Here is a 23,588-nt window from a genome sequence, read left to right as displayed (position 1 = left end):
TGTCAACCTCTTCTGGAACATCTTATTGGCTAAATCTGTTTGTCTTAAGAAGTAAACCCTCAGTCTCCTTTTTTTTTTCAAAGCTTTCATCGGATTTAGCATCTGTTTATTTTCGCCTGCTCTTAAATCTGGCGTCTCATAGAATTTATCCCGTAATTACAGCTGAACGCAAGTTCCAAAACCCATCACCACTCTAACAAAGTTTTATTCTCGTTCCTGCAAACAACCATAATTACAACATTGCCATTCAAGCAGAATTTGGCTATTGATAATGCATGTGTGTAACCCTGTGTAATTAAAACTCAGAAAGAAGCCGGGAGAAAACAGCAAAGCAGCCTGAATGAAAGTGTGGCCTGACCAGCTGAACCCTGTAGTGGTCTGTTCCTGTAGAAGTGCACAGTAAGTCCCAGACAGTGTCGGTTGTCCCCAAAGAGAAGGCTTGACTTGGGTACAGCCATGTCATTTTGTGATGCTTGGCTCCATGCCTCAAGTCGGCAGCTGCCATAAATAAACAGTGTTGAGAGCCACTGGCTTACACCCAACCACGTCTACAGTAGAGGGGAGTAGAAAGACTGCTGGACAGAATCTGGCTCAGTGACCCTCTCCTTAACCCTGCAAGTGCTCAATCAAAATGGCTGAGAAATGTGTGTATATATATTATATACACTCACCTAAAGGATTATTAGGAACACCTGTTCAATTTCTCATTAATGCAATTATCTAATCAACCAATCACATGGCAGTTGCTTCAATGCATTTAGGGGTGTGGTCCTGGTCAAGACAATCTCCTGAACTCCAAATTGAATGTCCGAATGGGAAATAAAGGTGATTTAAGCAATTTTGAGTGTGGCATGGTTGTTGGTGCCAGACGGGCCGGTCTGAGTATTTCACAATCTGCTCAGTTACTGGGATTTTCACGCACAACCATTTCTAGGGTTTACAAAGAATGGTGTGAAAAGGGAAAAACATCCAGTATGCGGCAGTCCTGTGGGCGGAAATGCCTTGTTGATGCTAGAGGTCAGAGGAGAATGGGCCGACTGATTCAAGCTGATAGAAGAGCAACTTTGACTGAAATAACCACTCGTTACAACCGAGGTATGCAGCAAAGCATTTGTGAAGCCACAACACGCACAACCTTGAGGCGGATGGGCTACAACAGCAGAAGACCCCACCGGGTACCACTCATCTCCACTACAAATAGGAAAAAGAGGCTACAATTTGCACAAGCTCACCAAAAATGTTGCCTGGTCTGATGAGTCTCGATTTCTGTTGAGACATTCAGATGGTAGAGTCAGAATTTGGCGTAAACAGAATGAGAACATGGATCCATCATGCCTTGTTACCACTGTGCAGGCTGGTGGTGGTGGTGTAATGGTGTGGGGGATGTTTTCTTGGCACACTTTAGGCCCCTGAGTGCCAACTGGGCATCGTTTAAATGCCACGGCCAACCTGAGCATTGTTTCTGACCATGTCCATCCCTTTATGACCACCATGTACCCATCCTCTGATGGCTACTTCCAGCAGGATAATGCACCATGTCACAAAGCTCAAATCATTTCAAATTGGTTTCTTGAACATGACAATGAGTTCACTGTATTAAAATGGCCCCCACAGTCACCAGATCTCAACCCAATAGAGCATCTTTGGGATGTGGTGGAACGGGAGCTTCATGCCCTGGATGTGCATCCCACAAATCTCCATCAACTACAAGATGCTATTCTATCAATATGGGCCAACATTTCTAAAGAATGCTTTCAGCACCTTGTTGAATCAATGCCACATAGAATTAAGGCAGTTCTGAAGGCGAAAGGTAAGTGTATATATAAACACACACATATATGTGTGTGTGTGTGTATATATATATATATATATATATATATATATATATATATATATATATATATATATATATATATATATGTATATACACACACACATATACAGTATGTGTGTGTTTGCTCTATTTATGTTGCGGGTCAATTAGATTTTGAGTTGACTGAAATGCTGGTTAACCAGTTTTTTTGTTGTTGTTGTTGTTGTTGTTGTTGTTGTTGTTGTTGTTGTTGTTGTTGTTGTTGTTGTTTTTAATACATTGTTTTTTTTTCTTATGGTCATGTACCTGCATGCAAAGTTTCAACATGCTGATGTGATTTTTTGTCATGTACACACATAATTACTATTATGCTTGTGATGTTCGTGGGTCAATTTGACCCATTATTTTAATGTTCTATGGCAACTGTACAGACCTATAATAATAACTTGGTTATATTTTGTTATGTTGTTTTTTTCACTAAGCTAAAAGGGAGCTTTTCCTCACTTATTTCAATACTGAAAATATTTTGTCAGACACAGATGGTAAAAATGAGCGATCATTTCTTTTTCTTTTTTCAAAAAGTTTGTTGTAACCGAAATTATTCAACCCCCGTTGCAAATCAGTTTTATTGGCAAAATTTACAGACTTCCAGCTGTTTGCAATGAACAAATCAAACAAAAGTAATTGAAATTGCTCAACACAACAAATGTTTCAAGTGGTTTCCACAAATTCAACTGAAAATGCAACTTTGAATGACTTCTGTAGTCTCAACATTATTTAACCCCTTCATGGCAAGCATCTTAGAACACCCTTTTGCTGGTATGACCTTCTGCAAATGATACATAACCAGACACCTGCTTCTGGCAGCATTTCTGAGGAATCTTAGTCCATTCCTCATGAGCAATGGCCTCCAGTTCAGTAATATTCTTGGGTTTGTGTACTGCAACTGCCTTCTTCAAATCCCACCAGAGATTTTCTGGGGTTCAAGTCAGGTGACTGTGATGGCCACTGTAGAATCTTCCAGGACTTCTTCAACCAAGCCAGAATTTTAATACAATTTTGAAATTCGTGGGTCAATTTGACCCTTATAGGCAGCTATCCAAAAGCAACTGTACAGACCCAAAATAAAAACATTTCTTGTTGTATATGTCAGGGCTCTTCAACTCTAGTCCTGAAGCACCAGTGTCTGAGTTTAACAACTTTTTTATTTTCAAAGTTTGTGAAAAACAAAACTGTTTTACCTGTTAACTGTCATTCACTCTTTTTGAGCATCTACATGCAAATTACTTTTCCAACTTAAAATTGTTATAAATCTTGAATACTTTGGAGCACAGACTTAAGTTTGGTTTGGTATATGTATAAAGGGGACACTTCACACTTCACTTCAAAGTTATAGAAGTTTAGTTTTTTTTATATAAAATATATATTTTACAAAACATGTTCAACTCTAAAAATTCAAGACAATCAAAGCCAAACATTTGAACAAGTTACGTGCCAAATTTTAGGTTGATATCTCAATAAATGATCTTTCAGTGAGATTTTTTTAGGTGAAGTACCAAACTTTTCCAGACACCATTGGTGACCATACAAGGACTCTTCCATTTCCAAATATGTTTTCCAAAATTTTCTAAATATTTACGAAGTAGACATTCTATTTAGAAAAAGTTTGGGCAGTAATGTTAATATTTGATATAAATTCCACCTCTAAAACCCACATAAACAAAATAAAATCATGGACAATCTATCGCTATTTATCTATTGCTCTGGTATTTCTTTTGAAGATTAGTCACCAAATATGAAAACTAGAGTCTGAAAGCTTTCAAATTATATATAGTTTGTCAAGATTAGGTTAGACTATTGTTATAAATGTGTAATGGCAAACATTCCACAGGTGTGGGGGAGGGGCAGTCTTAAAAACAGTGGTTAAAACCATTTTTTATAAATCCTAAATTCAGATATTTATTCTTTGTAATGTGTGAAAAGTATTGATACTGTTTTAAAAGTTAAAGGTCCCGTTCTTCGTGATCCCATGTTTCAAACTTTAGTTAGTGTGTAATGTTGTTGTTAGAGTATAAATAATATCTGTAAAATTATAAAGCTCAAAGTTCAATGCCAAGCGAGATATTTTATTTAACAGAAGTTGACTACATCGAACGGCCCGTTTGGACTACATCCCTCTACTTCCTTCTTTAATGACGTCATTAAAACCGTTCTTTGACTAACCTCCGCCCACAGGAATGCTCCCTCAACTCTACCGAAATTCGTTTATGTACTTGCGCACTTCTTATAACTTCCTGTGTTTATTCAGCTCTTATGGTGATTTTCTGAAGTAAAACTGACGCTTCATCTTTTGTGTGATGTACAATAAACTTTATTAAACTCATCAGTATGTTTGATCATTATTGTCCGACTCGAACTGAACGCTGTTACTGAGAGTTTCTGATATTATCATCATTCCGTGAGATGAAATTGTCCTGAGAGACTGTGCGCGAGCTCATGAAGCTCCGCCCCCTGTGTCGTCCAGCAGCAGCTTATTTGCATTTAAAGGGCACACACTAAAACAGCGCATTTTTCTGAGCCCCCAAAAATGACAATTTAAACATGCTGTAAAAAATGATCTGTTGGGTATTTTGAGCTGAAACTTCACATACACACTCTGGGGACATCAGAGACTTATTTTACATCTTAGGGGCATAATACGGGACCTTTAATTGTTTGTAACTGATTGTGGGCTTCTTTTTTTTTCAGAGTGTGATTTTTGGGGAATTGTATTGAATCCATTTTAGGTCAGTTTGACCCACTCCAATCCCCAACTCGCTTATCCAACATATAATTGTCTCACTCATTAAGAAAGACACACCCAGGCCAAGCACAAACACAGTGTTTCCTGCACCTCCTTTCAGCAGCGAGGGATCTTCAGCACCACAGTAAGAGACACATCATATTTGTTTTTGGTTGTGAATGTGAGTGTGCCATGTTTATTGGATGTGATACAATAGCGTACTGTGCCAAAATGTCTACAGAGTTGACCTTGCGGGCTCCACGCAAAAACATACAAATGATTCTTGACTCATTTAATGAACTGAACACTAATGTTATTCTTAGTGATGTCTGCATCGATCATTTTATACACATTACCATTCCAAAGAATGGGCTCAGTAAGATTTTTTTTTTTTTTTTAAGTATGTTACACTCACCAAAAATACAGATTTGATCTTTGGAACATTATATTTACACAAATTCTGTAATTACTGCAGGAATTTCTCATACACTCTCATAGCTCAAAAAAGAGGTATTAAGTAGGCTATTTATAAACACCTACAAATACATCTGTGCACATTTACACATATACAAAGAGATCCAATGTAATCTGGCCACATCCGCTGGAGAACTTGTTCAAGCAAAGCAGAAAACAGATGTAGAAAGGATAAAGAGGTAAACAGCCATCATGAGTGTTGCAAAATGCAGGGGAAAAAAACAAGCAGACCATGGGAGAAACCTTTGCTTTATTAGTTTTTTTTTTCTCCAAAGAATTCAGTATGTTTTAAGGCTTCATCTGAGTGGTTGAGACCTTGATTTAAAAGTTTACCAAAATAGTATTTTTAACTTCTTCAACAACCATTCAAAAATGCATTGCAAAATAAATTGTTTATTATAAAATGTATTAATTAAAAATAAATGTAAACTGTCAGCAAAGGTGTTTTTAGTGTGGTAATGTAATGTAAACTGTTACACTGCTATATTGTGTTGAGTGATACTGAAAGTGTTCAAACTACTGTTAACTTCATGCAGTTTTTATTACATGGCTGCATAACATAAATGTATGTGCAGCTTATTCATGAAACACAACAATATAAAAATGTTTTTGTTCCTTTTTGTTGGATATTTTATATTTTAAAATGATTACAAATTATGTGTAAAAACAGAAATAACTGCAAAATATGAGAAAATGGCAGAGTAAAACAATCATATCTAAACTGTTAAGCTATTATAATTAAAAAAAATGCAGAATGTCATATGTTTTCTGTAAGTGCTATATTAAATGCTATTAGGTGACGTTCATGTGCTCATTTAGCATAGATGTGTCGATAATGACATTAAGTGATGAATGCAGTCTAGAAGTTTTCAAATTGGCAATCAAAGTCTGTCATTCGGCACAAGATGTACTTCCACTGCCGATCCCTGCAAAGCATAAAAAAAATAAAATAAAAAAAAACAGGCTCTTAGCTCCCACATAAGGAAAACAATTTTGAATGCATTAACAGCCAATAAAACAATGCATGCATCTATTATTAAATGGATGTTATTTTGACATAAATGCATTACAGACAAAACCTCCAGCTCTAAGTGCAAAAGAAGATGAAGTGTTCACAAACCTCAGTACACCACTGAAAGTAGTTTGAGCCCCCCTTATGAAGTAGCCGTAACTGGGAATTACCATCTCTCCCTCTTCTCTGTGGTGCTCTGGAACATCAGTCGTCTTCCTGTGCATAAACAATGAAAATGCAATTAAAAGGAAGGTTATAAATGATCGTCCAGTCATTTTGTCTAGTTGTCCACATAATCCTAATATCTATTATAGTGAATAACCTTGAGGTGCGTGTGTGTGTGTGTAGAGGTTTTTTAGTAACCGTGATTTTGCCAAGTAAAGCATGTTCTGGATCAACATATTTTGTTGATCCTGGAACAATATGTCTTAATCCCTACCCCTAAACCTAACCATACACATAACTTATCCCTAAAATCAGAGGGAAATGATAGGTGAATAACACTGATGTAGAAGAATCTAACCCTGGATGTAAGCCTAAACTTGACATAAACTGTAAACAAACAAATCTGATTGGTTGATTGGAAAGTTGTTCCAACGAGGATTTGATCCAAGAACATGTTGTATTTGGTGAAATCACATTAACCTAACTTGTATGATTAGATCACCATTTGGTGTTTCAAGACTCACCAGCAGGAATACGGGCATCTGCGGGCATATCGACAGCAGTAGAACTGCCATTCTCGATCCAGAACCGATTCAAAGTACTGACTTTGAATGCCAGCAACCAGCCCATTGTTAGTGCAAACTGAGGACCTGTAGACAGTACAAATATGGCTTTTATATAGAGCGAAGAGGCTGAACAATAGACATTTGTTATTTGTTAAATGAATATGAATCCTTCAAAACAAAGCTTTGGAATATTTGTGTATTCCGTGGATTGAAAGAAACTGTCTCAAATGTGGCATGCGGTCTTCTGAGGTGTGCCTGCTTTTAGCTATTGACCTTGTATTGTGTGCATCTTCCTGTTTATACCAAAGGGCTGACTAAAACAGCAAGAGCAACATGTGCCTGACAAATATGCATGAAGTTATGTCCATTTGTCTGGCTCCATTTGTTCCATTTTGCCATTGCGGGTTTTTTTGACCGCAGGTCGTGCAGATATTCAGGAAAAAAAACAGCACGACTCCAAATGAGATATTGCTATTGAAGAACGGTTAAATAATTGGGAAGTTAATTGCAGGTAACTTACATTTTAGACAGAATATTGCCAGTTATTTTGTCTGTTTTTGCTTTGCTAATGAAATTAATGAAAAATCCCATGTGATCAACACAGTAGTGTTTTTTTCCCCTCAACATGCATTGCATCAAATCGTTTGAATGAATGATTCAATGACTCATTCATAGAAACAATTCACTTGTTTCATTCCAGAAAGAATCAGCATTGTTGATCGAATCGGTTGAGAGATTGATTCAACGAGTCACTCATAAAGACAGGCTGTTTCTGAAATCAACCCCATACCCTTAAATAGGGCACTATTTATCACTCATTCGATCCCATAATGCACCGCAAAAACAAGTGTACATTTAAGAGCTAGAGAATACACGTAATGCACTGTGACGGTCCCACCGAATGAAATCTCACGTCTCGCCAGATCATGGCGCCGCTCAGCTGAATCACCCATCCATCCATTTTCCAAGCCACTGGTCCAATGTGGGTACAGCGTAATATCATACAGGTTTAAATATTGATTATTAAATTGTTTCATTAAGGTTTAAACATGCGAGTTTATTATTAATATTTGTATTACTACTGGAGCTGCCAGTTTGCTAAGTTTAAAATGATTATTAAACAGCAAGCTCAAACTATGCAAAAGTGGGATTACTTACATACATACTGTTTTATACTATATTACCATAATACATTCAAGAGAGTATGCGATTTCGGACGCAGCCCCAGTCTATTGCGGTCCTATATCAGCACTCTTTGTAATACTCTCGTCTAATCTTATTCAAGGCCCGGAAATAAGCATTTTAAAACTTTTCATGCATCACCCATCACATTTATTTTCATTATTTAACCCTTAAACTTCCACAGGTATGATAAACTTTGAGTATTGACTATGAATAGCAAATTGAATAGCACATTTATGTTTGTTACAGTAGATGATTACCTGTCATGGCTAGTGAGCTAAAGGAGTTTTTACATGTCATTACAAGCAATTCTAAATTGATTTAACCAATAATTAGAAGACTTAAGTTGCTTTTCATTCAAGTTTGTTAACTCAGCAAATGTCACCCCTGAGAACACAGCGATATTTTAAAATTTTCTGTAAATACAGGTATGTTAATACTACTTGTTTGTGGCCCATACAAACTGTTGTCATCACAACAGGGACACAATCATGAGCTCTGCACTGCTTCCCAGCCACCAGCAGTGCCAGACTTTTGTCATAGCAACACTAACGCAATGAGCAACCATTCCACCAATAGGAAGTAGGCCAGAGCCTTCTCCCAGTAGAATGTCATCTATGCCTTAGTGCAAATCAGATGTGAAGAGGGAGACAGGAAAGAAGATACTCTTAAAAGACAGTCCTTGATTTAGAGGCATATATCCAAATTATGTAATGTAAACAACAGATTCTCCATTCAGATGAATGTCTAAGTTACAGGGTAATGCCGGCTAAAACTTTGTATATGACAAAAAGAAATATATTTAAAATTCATTTATATTTTGTAAACAGTGCAGCTTTGGGATATCTATCTATCTATCTATCTATCTATCTATCTATCTATCTATCTATCTATCTATCTATCTATCTATCTATCTATCTATCTATCTATCTATCTATCTATCTATCTATCTATCTATCTATCTATCTATCTATCTATCTATCTATCTATCTATCTATCTATCTATCTATCTATCTATCTATATTCAAATTGAAAATATATTTTGAATAAACAGTCAAATGTTAAAATATATGTAAAATGTAGGCTACTTCAAGTGGCAAGAAATTACCTTTTGGATTTGGAAAAAATATATATATATGTTTTTGGCAATATAAATATATTTAAATTTTTTTAATTATAAACTATATTTAAAATAGCCAAAATATATATCAAGAAATATAAGTAACTAAAGCTTATTGAAAGTAAAAGCATGTAAACATATTTTATCTTTATTGCCAATATATTTTGGACATGGCTAACAGTCCAAAACTTGTGAAATTTATCTAAAGAGCATAAGACTGCATAATATGATTTCTTGATTGTAAATTCCCAGCATGCAGTAAGACTGGCAGACAGTATTCCCTCACAAAATGCTTGCAGTGAGCAGCAGACATGGGGGCTGAGGTCACTGGCACTGGCTCTAAGGAAATCTCACAAGGTGGGCAGTAGATCAGGGAAAACTATACTGATTCTAATTACCCCACTGGAAAAAATTCTCCCATTGCTTTTGGGGTAGGGAGAGAGAACTTGGAACACTGAATATTGGCGCTGATTCCCTCAGATGCCCTCAGAGACTGATCGCAGCAACCACACTTTTCCTAACAAGCTGGAGAACTGGTAAAATAAGGTCACTTTTGTTATGTGAATCACATGGATTGTAAGTCACAGTAAGGGTCTTTCTCATGATATGAAGTTACTGTGAAATTTATGGTGTTACACCACACATCACATAATAAGAGCAAAATAGAGGAAGAAATAAGGCAACCATCTCACATCAAGACATTATGCTTATTGTAGTAGAGGGGAAAACATGAGAGGGCTCTGAATCATTTTTCATGTTGGACTGTTCTGGGCAAACATTCACGTTCCTGTGGCCAACCAGAGTCTAGATGCAGGAAAGACTATTGCATTGTCAAACACGTGAGTCAGTTCTAGACAAAAAGATCTTTTCACAATACCTATTGTTCCAAAGCAGCATGTTAAATGTGTGTGACAAGGAAAGTAGCCAGTATAATGTTTAAGCTAGTGCACAATATGCTTTTGCTTGTGTTTGAGCTTTATGTTTTTATATCAAGGCAGCAGCTATTAATTATCAAAATATCCATTCATAGAGAGTCCTGGCATTGCAGCACTGTGAGTACAGAATGAGCTTATTATTTCTGGAAAAGTTGAATCCTGAATGTGTTCAAAACAACATAGATTATACTGTTCAGTACAGTTCAAGCAACAGGGTGAAATAATTGGTCAGATTTCACCCTGAGAAGTTATAGTGTCTCTGTGTAAACCTGGCAAAAACGAGATAATACTGTTCAGCTGTAATCGACAGTCAGAACTGCACATACTATGAGACACTGTGATGTTGTAATGTTTGCAATATATTATTTTAACATCAATGTGACAGAGCTGTTAAACTTTAATGTCAAGCCCTGTTTATATGACAAGAACATCAAAATTACTGTTTATCATCACATTTACTTTTTATAATGACTGTGCTCTGTGCACTAAGTAATTTAGTCTAATTTCTCCATTTCAAGTGTTTGTGCTTCCTGGATGAAAGCTGGCTGACAGACACTTTGTTGTTTAGTTTATATTATCAAGTTAAACGACACTGTATAGCTTATCTGAGAAATGTGTCAGATGTCGGCACTATAATTGAAATAGCGTGTATGGACCACATGACAGTTCATTAGAAGAGAAGGAGAAATAATAACATGCCAGATCTAGATGAGTCCAAGATGTTCTGCTGTGATGGGAACAAGAAACCCAAAGTACAACATTTAATACAACATATAACACAACTTGCCATAAAAATGCCATAGTGACTTTCTAAATAAGATGTCATAGTACTGAAGTGATTCACAAATGTGCATTCAAACATGTCTGAGGTATATTTTGGCAGTAAACAAGGCTCTTAAACTTAAGTGTTGCCATTATATCTCTTCTGTGGATTGTGGTTTTTTGAGAACAGCTGACCTGAGGCAAGGATTAAATGATACTTATGAAATCTGGATTGGTCCAAACATCTGCTTGTCTCTCTCCAGTCCTATTTAAGAAACTTTCATTGTTTCCTCCTTGACAAACAAATTATCATGATGTTGTCAAAGCAAACACTCAACACTGAAAGCTAGCATTAGCTAGTGCTTCAGTAAACATTCACATCTGAGTCTAATCATACATGCAACAGAGCTCTCCACTTTACTTAGTATAAACCAAGCATATACACAAACCAAAACTTTTTTAGGAGTCATCAGAAAAATATGTGCAACACAAGGAAAATCTGTGTAAATAATTGTCCAAAAGCTGATTTCTTATAAATCCATCTTTCATTCATTTATGTTTATTCCCTGGACACTTGAAACTGGACACTGTGCAAAAAAAAAATTTCATCTATATTCTCTATAATGTTAAACGCACTGTTTAAAAATTATATTAAAGGGTTAGTTCACCCAAAAATGAAAATTCTGTCAGTAATCACTCACCCTCATGTTGTTCCAACCCCATAAGACTTTCGTTCATCTTCGGAACACAAATTAAGATATTTTCGATGAAATCTGAGAGCTGTCTCACTCCTCCATAGGCTTCTATGTTACTGAAACTTGCCGGCCCAGAAAGTTAGTAAAGACAATGTTTAAAATAGTCCAAGTGACTACAGTGGCTCAACCATAAGTTTATCAAGCGACGAGAATACGAGTGAGTTCACGTAATGTAACAGCGCAGCGCGTCTGGGTTGTACGTCAGAACGTAGGCTCACTATTGGCTGACGCTGGTCATGTGTGTGATGCGTGTGCTGCTGGCCAATAGTGAGCCTACGTTCTGACGTACAACACAGAAGCGCTGCGCAGTTACACTACGTGAACTCACTCAGAGGCCCACACAGAAGAAAATGAATAGTTGAATAAAGTCTTTTTTTTTTTTTTTGAGTATTCTCGTCGCTTGATAAATTTAAGGTTGAGCCATTGTGGTCACTTGGACTATTTTAACAATGTCTTTTCTAACTTTTCTGGGATGGCAGATATCGACTACATAGAAGCCTATGAAGGAGTGAGCCAGCTCTCAGATTTCATCAAAAATATCTTAATTTGTGTTCCGAAGATAAACGAAAGTCTTTCGCGGTTGGAACAACATGAGGGTGAGTGATTACTGACAGAATTTTCATTTTTGGGTGAACTATCCCTTTAATTGACCAGGATGTCATTTCATTGTCTTTTCTAAATGTTATTATACAAAACAACATATTTGAGATATCTGTGTAGCAGAATATCAAAAATTATTCTATCAAAAATGGTTACAATCAAAAACTAAAATAAACTGTTAAACTGATAAACTGTTCCTTATCTAATGTCTTTCATTCATGTATACTGTAAGTATTGACTGGGACACTTCAAACTGTGCAAAGTTCTAAAATAATCATTTTAATTAATAAAGATGAATTTTTGTATTATTACAGTTTTTTTGGCAACAGAATTTGGCATATTCTGATTAGTTCCATCTACTGTATATTCTCTTATATGTAACCCGACTGAAACATCAAGGTGTCATTTTCATGGTCTTTTCGTCTACAGTGAATGTTATTAAAACATACTCATAAATGTGTTTTGTACAATAGCATTAAAAGGCATATACATAGAACTACATAGACCTGTGTTTGACAGGACACTGGCATCCACATACATACAGACATACCATTCCATCCCGGCTCTGTTGATATCGTCCCACCAGCATTCGCTAGGCTCTCCCCAGTCGTAGGGAGTTCTCTGGCACTCAAAGTTCCACAGGCGGTCCGAGCCTTCTTTCTCACTGAAGTAACTCTTGATTGCCACTAATGCCTCACCATGGGGACACTGAAAGTTGAAGCCCTGGCGCCAGGTATTCACCCAATCCTCACCGGTTTCATACATGTAGCCCTGCTGAGAACTGACCGTGGAGAAAAGCATCAGCAGGCACAGAGCCTGCAGAACATGTGCTGAGCTCATCCTGAAGTGAAACTCTGTGGAACCTCTCAACGCTTCCTCCGTCTTAAAGGCTCTCTGGGATGTGCTGTCCAGATGTTCTGTGTCCGGATCCAGGGGTGATAATTTTCAAAATGAGCAGACAGTTATGGTCTTGAACTTTTTTTTGTATGGTTAAGGAGGATGTTTCCAGCCTCCGCACAAACTCTGCCGTAGACCCTGAGCTGGATGTCTTAAAGAAAAATCCCACTTTATGGCCAAATGTTTGTGTAAACGGAAAGTTTTTTTTTTTCAATCTGTCATTCATTGTGTTAAACAGTGTGGTGGAATGAGGACCTTTTCCATGAAATTTGGACTAAGAAAATGATTCTTTTCAATGATATATACTGTAAAAATCAAATATGGATAGTTGTTAACTCAAATAACTATTTCTAGCTGATCTGAATCTTTAAGAATTACTTCATTATAGGCTATAACCAAATTTATTCAGATTCATGTATCATTTTAAATCATATATTTGACCAGTTCTTTTAGGCATTACCGCATAAAGTACTTTTATAAAAAATAAAAATAAAAAAATATATTTCACACTAACTGTAACCACAACTGTAACAATAGGGTTACAACAAGGGTTACAGTTACAAAATTGAATTAAGCCTAATCTTCGCCCAACCATTTTCCAAACTGCTTGTCATAGGTTCGCAAGGATACTGAAGACTATCCCATGGGTCTTGGGCCATAAACAGGGAAACACCCTGGACAGATGACCAGTAATTATATACATATTATATACCCAGTTTTGGTTACACTTTATGTTAAGGTGTCTTAATAACAGCGTAATTATACATTTACTGTGTAATATCAATCAACAACAGAGTGTAAAGATCAGGATTAGGGTTTAGTTCAGGTTTAGCTGCATCTAATTACATATGTGTAATGTGTAACAAAGATAAATATCTAATAACTGCAAGCTATTAATCATAGGTTAAGCATTAGTAAACAGTTAATTCATCATTTATAAAGCATTAATAGACAATAAATACTATGAATGCTTTATTCTTGATTTATAAGCATATCTAATATGTATTTAATAATTGTAGTTTCATACTTTATAAATGATCAATTTATCATTTCTATATCATTTCTAAATGAAGTATTGCATTATTGCATTTCACTTTTTGCACATTCTTATGAACCACTGACAACTCCTAAATAACTGGTTTGTAAATAATGCAATACTACATTTAGAAATGATAAATTGATCATTAATAAAGTATGAAAATACAATTATTAAACACATTATAGACATACTTATAAATCAAGAATAAAGCATTTATTGCTGTATTTATAAACTGCTTATAAATGTCTATTAATGCTTTATAAATGATTAATTAACTGTTTACTCATGCTTAATTGCTTAGAGCTGTTTTTAAAGTCAATTTTACAGAGCTGTGCAATAATATAGTTTACATTTTACATTTATAGTTTACAATAATATAGTTTACATCAGATTGTGAAATACTCAGACCGGCCCGTCTGGCACCAACAACCATGCCACGCTCAAAATTGCTTAAATCACCTTTCTTTCCCATTCTGACATTCAGTTTGGAGTTCAGGAGATTGTCTTGACCAGGACCACACCCCTAAATGCATTGCAGCAACTGCCATGTGATTGGTTAATTAGATAATTGCATTAATGAGAAATTGAACAGGTGTTCCTAATAATCCTTTAGGTGAGTGTATGTGAGTGTATGTATATGTAGTTGTAGTTGTACTATATATCCATTAAAAAATATTGCTGGGTAATAATATAGATTAGATTTTGCGATGATATAATCAATCAAGAAAGTTAGGTAAAGTAGAGGACCCACAGGAACCAACATGACTTATAAAGTAATTCATGTCGAAAATATGATTTAACAACTCTGATTTTAACCTAAATACATTAAGTAGCACAAACAAAACTAGATTTAAAGATTATATCAGGCCTTAAAGTATAAGTAAATATGGCAGGTTATCTAGCAAAACACTTATGCAAAGTATGCTCATAGTAAATAGCAATAACCCTTCAGAATGGGGAATACTGGTAGTGACCTCTACCTCACAAGTTACTCAAGGTCACTAATATCAGTCAGAGGCGCATTGTGTTATGCATGTGCCTGTAATGTTTACAGTCTTTTTTCAGCTCAATCGACTGCAGAGCACTTTCTTTTTATTGCAGTTTTATTCCAGTTCATCCTCTCCTTATTTTAAAATCCAACATGCTGTAAGTAATATTTAGTAACAATAAAAACAGATTATTTAGTATGTCAGGCCACATCAGATGCTGTAAGCCTTTGATCCCCTAAAACTTTATCTCAGAGATAAGTCTTAAGCACAATCTTGTAAAACACAAACATTTATCTCTGGAGCTCAGATAACAATCAGTGTTTAGGGCTTCTGCAGAGTTTTTTAAGTTATCATAATGTTCCGTTTAAACATTAACTTGTCTTATCAATGATTGGGTGCAAAGTAAACTTTGTACTAGCACAGCGACTAACGGAGTTACAAAGCCATAATGCAGCTGGTTGGATTGTTGAACATCTGAATACCTAAGCCAAAGTCAAAGTCGATATATTTACATTGTACAGGAGGAAGCATGACGTGTTTTTTTTTTTTTTTTCTTCACATAAACCACTGTGCAAACATGTAACACTACACCTAAAGCAGAAATGTAACATAAAACAGCCCAGGCATATGGCACTAGTTATTACAACAAATATTGACAGTATTAACACTGTTGCAATATTGCATATCAGAACATAATGCATAATAGAATTGGGATATGATGCAGAGAATCAAATATTATATTATATTATATTATATTATATTATATTATATTATATTATATTATATTATATTATATTATATTATATTATATTATATTATATTATATTATATTATATTATATTATATTATATTATATTATATGTGCTTTGAGTGTAATTTCTTTGTTTAGTCCCTTGATATATATACTGTACAGTATAGGTACATTTGGTTTGAAAAAATATGTTCTATATTGTTTGAATGCGTAGTATGAATAAAAATCAAACGTATCTGCCATGTTGTCACTCATGTGAACTATGGCATCAGTTGGGTCATCAGTGAAGCACTGCCATTCACAAATCCTCTCCCATGGCCTCATGGGATAGTAAAGTGCCCAGTGGATGCACACTTCAGAATCTCAATGGAAGCTGAAGGTCAGTTTTAGCAGGTCATCCATTCAGTTCTCCAAGTGTTGTTATTTTTGTATTAATAAAAGTACTGCTTACAGTTAGACCCTACTCTCCCTGTGTGAATCAAGCTGTGACAATTATTTTAAACCAATAATGACAGTTTAGATTTTAATTTTAGTCTTGACTTTCAGTATATGCAGCAGAATTTACGTAGGCCCTTGTAATTAGCACTTCTATATCATCCATTCACTGATGTTTCTAGTGACAGAAGATGTAAACTCCCTTCACAAGTACCAGTCACTTAAAATAATAAAATAAGTCTTATAAGCCTGAAAAGCATAACTGTAAAGTAATTTAATATTACTATCATAAATATGGCCAAACATTTGCAGATATCAGCTAAAGAATTATTTGAGTAAAGAGAACATAATAAATGACTTCTGGTCTGTAATGTGGCTCAGTGGTAGAGCATAAGGAAATGAGTTCAAGCCTGGCAACTATATCCCACTGAGTCCCACTGCTCCAGTAGCTCTGCCTCTGATGTAGAGTATATTTCAAGTAGCAAATAATGAGATATACATTACAAGTGCTGAAAAAAAGAGTATCAGACTAGTTCCTGTATTAATGCACAGAATAAAATTATCCCCAAATGTTTGCAGGTATCTGCGATTTAATAAATGTAAATGATATTATAATTCATATCTTTACTTGCGAAAAACAATCTATTACTGTAAAATGACATTTAATGTTCTGTTTTTATTTCAATTAAAAAAACTGTTCACAGTGAGAAACGTGGAGATATCTGGATGCAAAAACATTAATATTAATAAGTATTTCTCCACATTTTGGTCTGCATTTCGCTTCAAATCTGTGTTACAGAGATTAATTCTGTCTGTCCTCATCTGGCACAGTGACTTTGATCTGTTTGGAGAAGCGCCACTCTCAAAGTGTACAAAAATAAATAACTGCACATGTTCAGAAATAGTGTGTGAGTCACTTCTTGAGTTTCATATCAGTTTAAATGGAGCAGATGTGTATTTTTAGATGGATCATTCCATTAAAAGCACCTTTATTCAGGACAGTGGGATTCAAACGTGTGCGTTCATTCACTCTCTCCTGTTCTTTTGTCCTGTAGTTTTACTGGGCACCAGTAAGTAACGTTTAATTTATAGCAGCTCAAGGCACACCACACAGAATCCAAACTCAACAACTTCAACTGCCATTTCCCCTGTTATAGTAAAGGAAGCCATAGTTCACCTCTGCTTTGGACATCACTGAAGCAACATGGCTACTAGACTTCCTTATAGTTTATATGGGCACAAAATATTTTGTGTCAGAAAGCAAATGTGTTTGAGAACTGTACATCTGTAGACAAGAGGAAATTATCTAATTTAAACTATTGCAGCACAGAAATTTTGCACAAAATATAGTTTATAACTGATCAGTCTATGCACAAGTGTCATGTAGTGTGTCGTCGAGAGGCCTGAGAGAAGCTTAGGAAGGCTCATTACAATGGAGTGGTTTTCAAAATGCCAGTTGTGGTTTATTTTAGAAGCAGCATTTCATAATGTGCGTTCCACAAAGTAAAAAAAATAAAATAAACCTTAATGCAACAGATACTGGTGCTAAAAACAAAAGAAAAAATGTTGGAGCAGCAAAACTGGCACTAAACAATGCCTCTATAGTGGCAGGGTTATTGCTATTTAATTTGAGCATACTTTGCATAAGTGTTTTGCTAGATAACCTAAAAACTATAACCTGCCACTATAGTGGCACATCCACAAAATATCAGTATGTCTCACCTCAGACAGGTTCAAACATTTGCACAGTATATACAAGAGGCAACATCCCCACAAACATGCTCAGGCAATGGTTTCAATATACAGGTTTCCCGCCAAACACAAGTGGGACGAACCATTGTCACGGGGTGGAACCTTTCCCCGTGACACTCATCACTCAATTCCACAGCAAAACATTGGCACCTGAATAATCAAGAACTCATTTCTGACATGCAATAATCATAATACAAACATGCATAACATACGAACACAAATTCAAACATTTAACACCTCATAGCACTCATGTCTCTTTCTCTCTTAACAAAATGGTACTTTCTGGCTAGCACTCTGGCACTCTAGTGATGATGTCATTAACCCAGTTCATCATCACAACAAGTATGTACAAACTTTCAAAAAATTGTATTTCTCCAATGTTTCATAATGGAGAATGACTGATCACTCAATTTGCAAAGCTGATTTTTTTCTTTTACAGTGGATTAATGGGTCAGCGTACTGTCTAGAGTTTGGAAGAGGTGCAGAAAAGGTCCTGAATGGAACGCTAACCTAAAAAAGCTGTTAATGGCCAAAATATTTAGTTCCCCTAATCACCTTCAGAACTGAGCCATCTCATTTACAAACCATAACACCAAAAGCTGCCCTACAATTGTGGAGATTTCAGTGAACAATAAGAGATGAATAAGAAAAGAAAAGGTGATAACGGTTATGATTTTGCACCACTCAGTGGGAATGTAAGGTGTCAAGAGTTTAAACGTTTGGGTCAAATATGGACAAACCCAACCAGTGGGTTTAAAAATTTAATTCAAACATTTAAACTTCCAGTTGTGTTTGTCCATGTTAGACCCTTTTGATTTGTTTTTAGAGTGTACATTAAAGCTTCCTTTTCAATGTTTTGCATCTGTGATTCATTTATTGTGCCTTCATGATGAAATTGTGTGTCCTGTTCTTGCAAGAATAGAAACAGAGAAATAAGGAAATGTGCAAACAAAAACACATGGACACATGCTGTTTCATTAATTTGTTTTCTATTTAAAGGGGTGGTTTCACTTTTCTAACTTTAGTTAGTGTGTAATGTTGCTGTTTGAGCATAAACAACATCTGCAAAGTTACAATGCTCAAAGTTCAAAGCAAAGGGAGATATTTTCTTTAAAGAAATTGCTTTTAAGGACTACAACAAACGGCTGGTAAGGGACTACACGACATTCCTCCCAGGTTAGTGACATCACTAACCCTAAAATTAACATAAACCCCGGAACACGATTTATAGATGATCAAGACAGAATATGCTAATCAATGACTAGAAGATAACTACACATAAGCTACATAAATTCATCAACTAACCATTCAGAAATGTTGTCACTTCTTCTTGAGTCTCTCCATCTTTCTGACTCCGGTTTGAACATAAAAGGCTAAAAGTTTTTGAAATGTTCAGTGCATGTGTGTGGGAGGTAAAAGGACAAAAGCTGAAGCTCCGCCCTCTGTGCCGGGAGCAGCAGCTCATTTGCATTTAAAGGAACAGACACAAAAACAGTGCATTTTTGCTCAACTTCAAAAAGTGACAATTTTAACACGCTATATAAAAATATCTGTGGGGTATTTTGAGCTAAAACTTGAAATAAACACTCTGTGGACATCAGAGACTTATTTTACATCTTGTGAAAAAGGCATTATACCATCCCTTTAAATATCATTGTAAACTCACAGCAAAGCTGCACATCACTCAAGAGATGCATTTACATCCCTGCAAATCATAATCTCCACCACAACAAAACTGAATCCTTATTTCTCTTTTCAATGATTGTCATGTGTCCCTCAAAACGTTTGCTATTGACAAGCATTTGAAACCTGACCAATTAAATATCGTTGCAAATAAGGTACAACATGTGGCTGTGGAAACCCGTTTTGCACGTGTGAGTGCGTGTTTGTGGTTATGATACATTATGCTGTCTCTTCAGTGCACGCTTTCAGGAAGAGAAAAACGGCAGTTTCTCCCTCTTGTGTGGCTTTATCTACACAACCATCACCACCCCTTTGACCCAAATACATACCAGCACTACTTATGCTTGCCTAGTTCCATCTTGTTTTGTATATGCTTATACATAGTACGATTTTAGAAAAAAGAAGAAAATAAATGAAAACTTTAAATTGATCAAAAGTGACAGTAAAGACGTTTACATCATTACAGTTTTAAACATTGATAAAACATCAATGCATTATATTAGAATGATTTCTGAAGGATCATGTGACACTGAAGACTGGAGTAATGATGCTGAAAAACACCCGCGTTTCCATTGCAGGAATAAATTGCATTTTAAAATATATTACGATAAAAAAACAGTTATTTTAAATTGTAATATTTTTTCACAATATTGCTGTTTTTACTGTCTCTTTTAAATGCCTTGTGGTGAGCATAAGAGACTTCTTTCAAAACTCAACAGGGTTTTTTACTTTTTACTGACAGTGGCATCATCCACTAATACAGGAAATGACTCTAGTGTCATGTGAAATATTGTCATGTAACTGAGAGTAGCATGTCACGTAAGGAAATTTTTACGAAACAAATGTATATCTTTCATGTGATGTAGATGTTTTTGTAATGCCTAGAATATTTACTAAATCATATTTAATATTTATAATATAATCTATCAAATAACAATTAAATCTCAAGGTATATAAAATTCACTGTAAAGAATTGTGTGTGTATGTACCGTACTAATAGTGCAGTGCAGTTTAATAGAGCAAGGGCTTGTTTTTCTTCTAGATCTGTTTTGATTAAGAGAGATTCACTGATGTATTAAAAGAGTTAAAAGGCCACCATGCATTAATGGGTTCTCCAAAAAAAAAAAAAAAAAAAAAAAAAAGAAAGAGGCACTTGCCTGACTCCAGGGCACCCACCTCATTAGAGCAATGGATCACGGTTTCTTGGAAGAAGTGTCGAGAGCCTTTGTGAAGGCGGTGGGCATTTTACTGTAAGTTGCCTTGACAGGGGAATAATGGGAGAGAAGAACATGATGAGTTAGAAACTAATCACGCCTCAGAAGACTTTTAGAAGGCTCTCGCCATTTCTCTCTGTCTCGCCCTAAACCTTCTTTCATTAAAACTAAAACTATTTGCACACTAAGCAGTTATCAACCTCAAGATGCAGCTGACAGCACCTCTTGAAGACATCTTACCACTCAAAAACCTCAAACCAAAGGCACTCACTATAGAAAACATGAATATTGCTGGTTCTGTGATGAATTGCTTTTTTAAAGTTCCTCATTTGTAAGTCACATGGGGGAAAAATGACTGCTAATGAATACATGTAAATGTTCCTATCCAAATGAAGTCACAGGCAACTATTGTGAATCAGGAGCCCTGATCAGCTATATTTCTTATTTTGACTTTCAGTACAGTATCCTACTCCTGCTCTTTTCATGGACATTACAGGTGCACCCAGTCATCCGTATTAATGTTGTTCTGACAGATATGTCATCTTGGTGTGGATACAGCATCATTCAAAATGGAAATGCACTAGTCAACCATGATTATTTTATTTTTGTGTATGGTGCTGAATTCGGAATAGCACACTAATCTAATTATTTTTGCAATCATAACTACGGTAGAATTCTACCAGTTAAAGTGTCTGATAATAGGGTTCTTATAAAATGAGTAGTATTCAACTGGTCATGTGACCCCAACATGGCTGCCACCATACAGCGATGCAATCCAGCTTTTACTACAACAGCTTCTAGGCCACTGAAATGACTGGATGCCATCTAATGTAAGCGTACATCATTTTAAATACACTACATCCACTACCGTTTGGGGTTTGTACGATTTAAAAAAATAAATAAAAATTAACAGTTAACTACTATTTTATTCAGCAAGGACACAAAAAATTGTTTAGAAGTGTCAGTAAAGATATTTATGACGTAACAATATTTTTAAAATCAAATAAATGCTGTTCTTTTGAACTCTCAACAATCAAAGAAATCACAGTTTCTATACAAAAAAAAGTGCTTTCAACATAAAAAATTATAAGCAGTGTTTCTTAAAGGGATAGTTCACTTTGAAATTAAATTGTGGTATGTTTTAGCTTACCTCAAGGGCATCCAAGATGTAGGTGTCTTTTTTTCCGCAGTAGTTTCAATTTTGATATTTTTAGGTCAAACCGTTCTTGTCTGTCAGTCATATAATGCAGGTCAATGGTCACGGTCTCAAAGAGCATGCACAGAGTCCGGTTTGTGTGAGAAAACGAACAGTATTTAAACGATATAAATACTGTTCGTTTTCTCACACAAACCGCTCGTTTCGTGTCTTAGGCCATCAATGTGTACTTACGATGGGGAATTGTTTTAATTTGGACTCTGTGCATGCTCTTTGAGGGGGTGACAAGACCTGCATGATATGACTGTCAGACAAGAACAGTTTGACCTAAAAATATCAAAATTGAAACTACTGCGGAAAAAAAGACACCTACATCTTGGATCCCCTTGAGGTAAGCTAAAACATACCAAAATTTAATTTCAAAGTGAAATATCCCTTTAAGCTCCAAATCAGCATATTAGAATGATTTCTGAAAGATCATGTGACTCTGGAAACTGGAGTACTGACTGATGAAAATTCAGCTTTGCATCACATTAATACATTATATTTTAAATTTAAAATAGAAATATACTTTCATTCACTCTTCTCCATTGACCTTCTCTTCATTCTATGACCTTGTGACATCCTCTGTCTCACTGACCTTTAGTGAGCACATAACCACTAGGGTTCTCACATGGCTTGGTGAATAGAGAGCTTCATTAAAACAGCCACCACTCAAGGGCAGAGCCTAGTGTTCTCCACCTATCGGTGGCTTTCACCGCAGAGGGGTGTGGGTTATCTTCATGTCAAGACCAATCGTAACACTTGCTCTTTTGAAAGCACAATATTGACTTTTGTTTCTCTCACATGTCACTGTGGAGCAGCCTACTAGCCTGTAAAGTTAAGTGAGCCTCTCTGCCATAGCAGAGGATTTTTTGTTTAAGCTCCAGTGATGTCTGTGTTCTGTTTCTGATGCACCCTTGATTTAAGTTAGCGTTGTATGAATTACTCTCTTCCCTGACACAAAGGACATTAGATGGTGGACGATCTTTGAGAAACAAAGGAGTGCTTATATGCTTTCCATTGCACTTATTTCATTATGCTCTGATGGATGGATAACTACAAAAATAGTTTATTAAACTGGCAACAGTATTGCCTTTGCATTTTCTGAATATACTTGGCACAATATATTCACATAGCAGAGGGTTAATCACATCAGCATCAACTTCAAACTCACAAATGCACACAATATTTGAATATAAGTGATGGTAAATCAGTGTATACAGTAAATAGCGTGCCATTTTTTTTGGAGCAGGAGGGTTATTGATTTTGCTGTCAGTCTGGCCCACACTTCCCTCAGGCTGTGTCCCGCACTGTGTTGGCTGTCTCTTTATCGCTTCCTAGATAGCTCCTCTAATCGTGTGTGGGGAGATGAGTTCAGGCCCCCCGCTGACCTGCTGGCTCCAGGACGACCTGACAGAAACATGAGGCGGGAGAGAAGAATAAACGTACGTGATGGAAACTACA

At 35.9% G+C, this 23,588-nt stretch overlaps 2 protein-coding genes across 2 annotated transcripts in view; both read right to left on the bottom strand.

Annotated features, from left to right (window-relative positions):
• Positions 1-5,304: 5,304 nt before the first annotated feature.
• Positions 5,305-13,253, bottom strand: dpt (dermatopontin). The gene is made up of 4 exons (XM_081380428.1): positions 12,717-13,253; positions 6,771-6,896; positions 6,190-6,297; positions 5,305-5,995 (listed from the first exon to the last, which is right to left on the bottom strand). The coding sequence occupies exons 1-4, from the start codon at positions 13,004-13,006 to the stop codon at positions 5,929-5,931; spliced, it is 591 nt and encodes a 196-aa protein (XP_081236554.1). The 5' UTR covers positions 13,007-13,253; the 3' UTR covers positions 5,305-5,928.
• A 7,589-nt stretch (positions 13,254-20,842) lies between these two features.
• The window catches only part of nme7 (NME/NM23 family member 7), a 58,756-nt gene continuing 56,010 nt past the window's right edge, over positions 20,843-23,588 (bottom strand). The window contains exon 11 of the mRNA XM_081381496.1: positions 20,843-20,971. Within this exon, the coding sequence (XP_081237622.1) occupies positions 20,906-20,971 (66 nt within the window). The 3' untranslated portion in view covers positions 20,843-20,905. The remainder of the gene's footprint in view (positions 20,972-23,588) is intronic.

Source organism: Scardinius erythrophthalmus (genome assembly GCF_964197995.2).
Source record: "Scardinius erythrophthalmus genome assembly, chromosome: 12".
In the NCBI taxonomy this organism is placed as follows: Eukaryota; Metazoa; Chordata; class Actinopteri; order Cypriniformes; family Leuciscidae; genus Scardinius; species Scardinius erythrophthalmus.
This window is presented reverse-complemented; position numbering and strand designations above follow the sequence as displayed.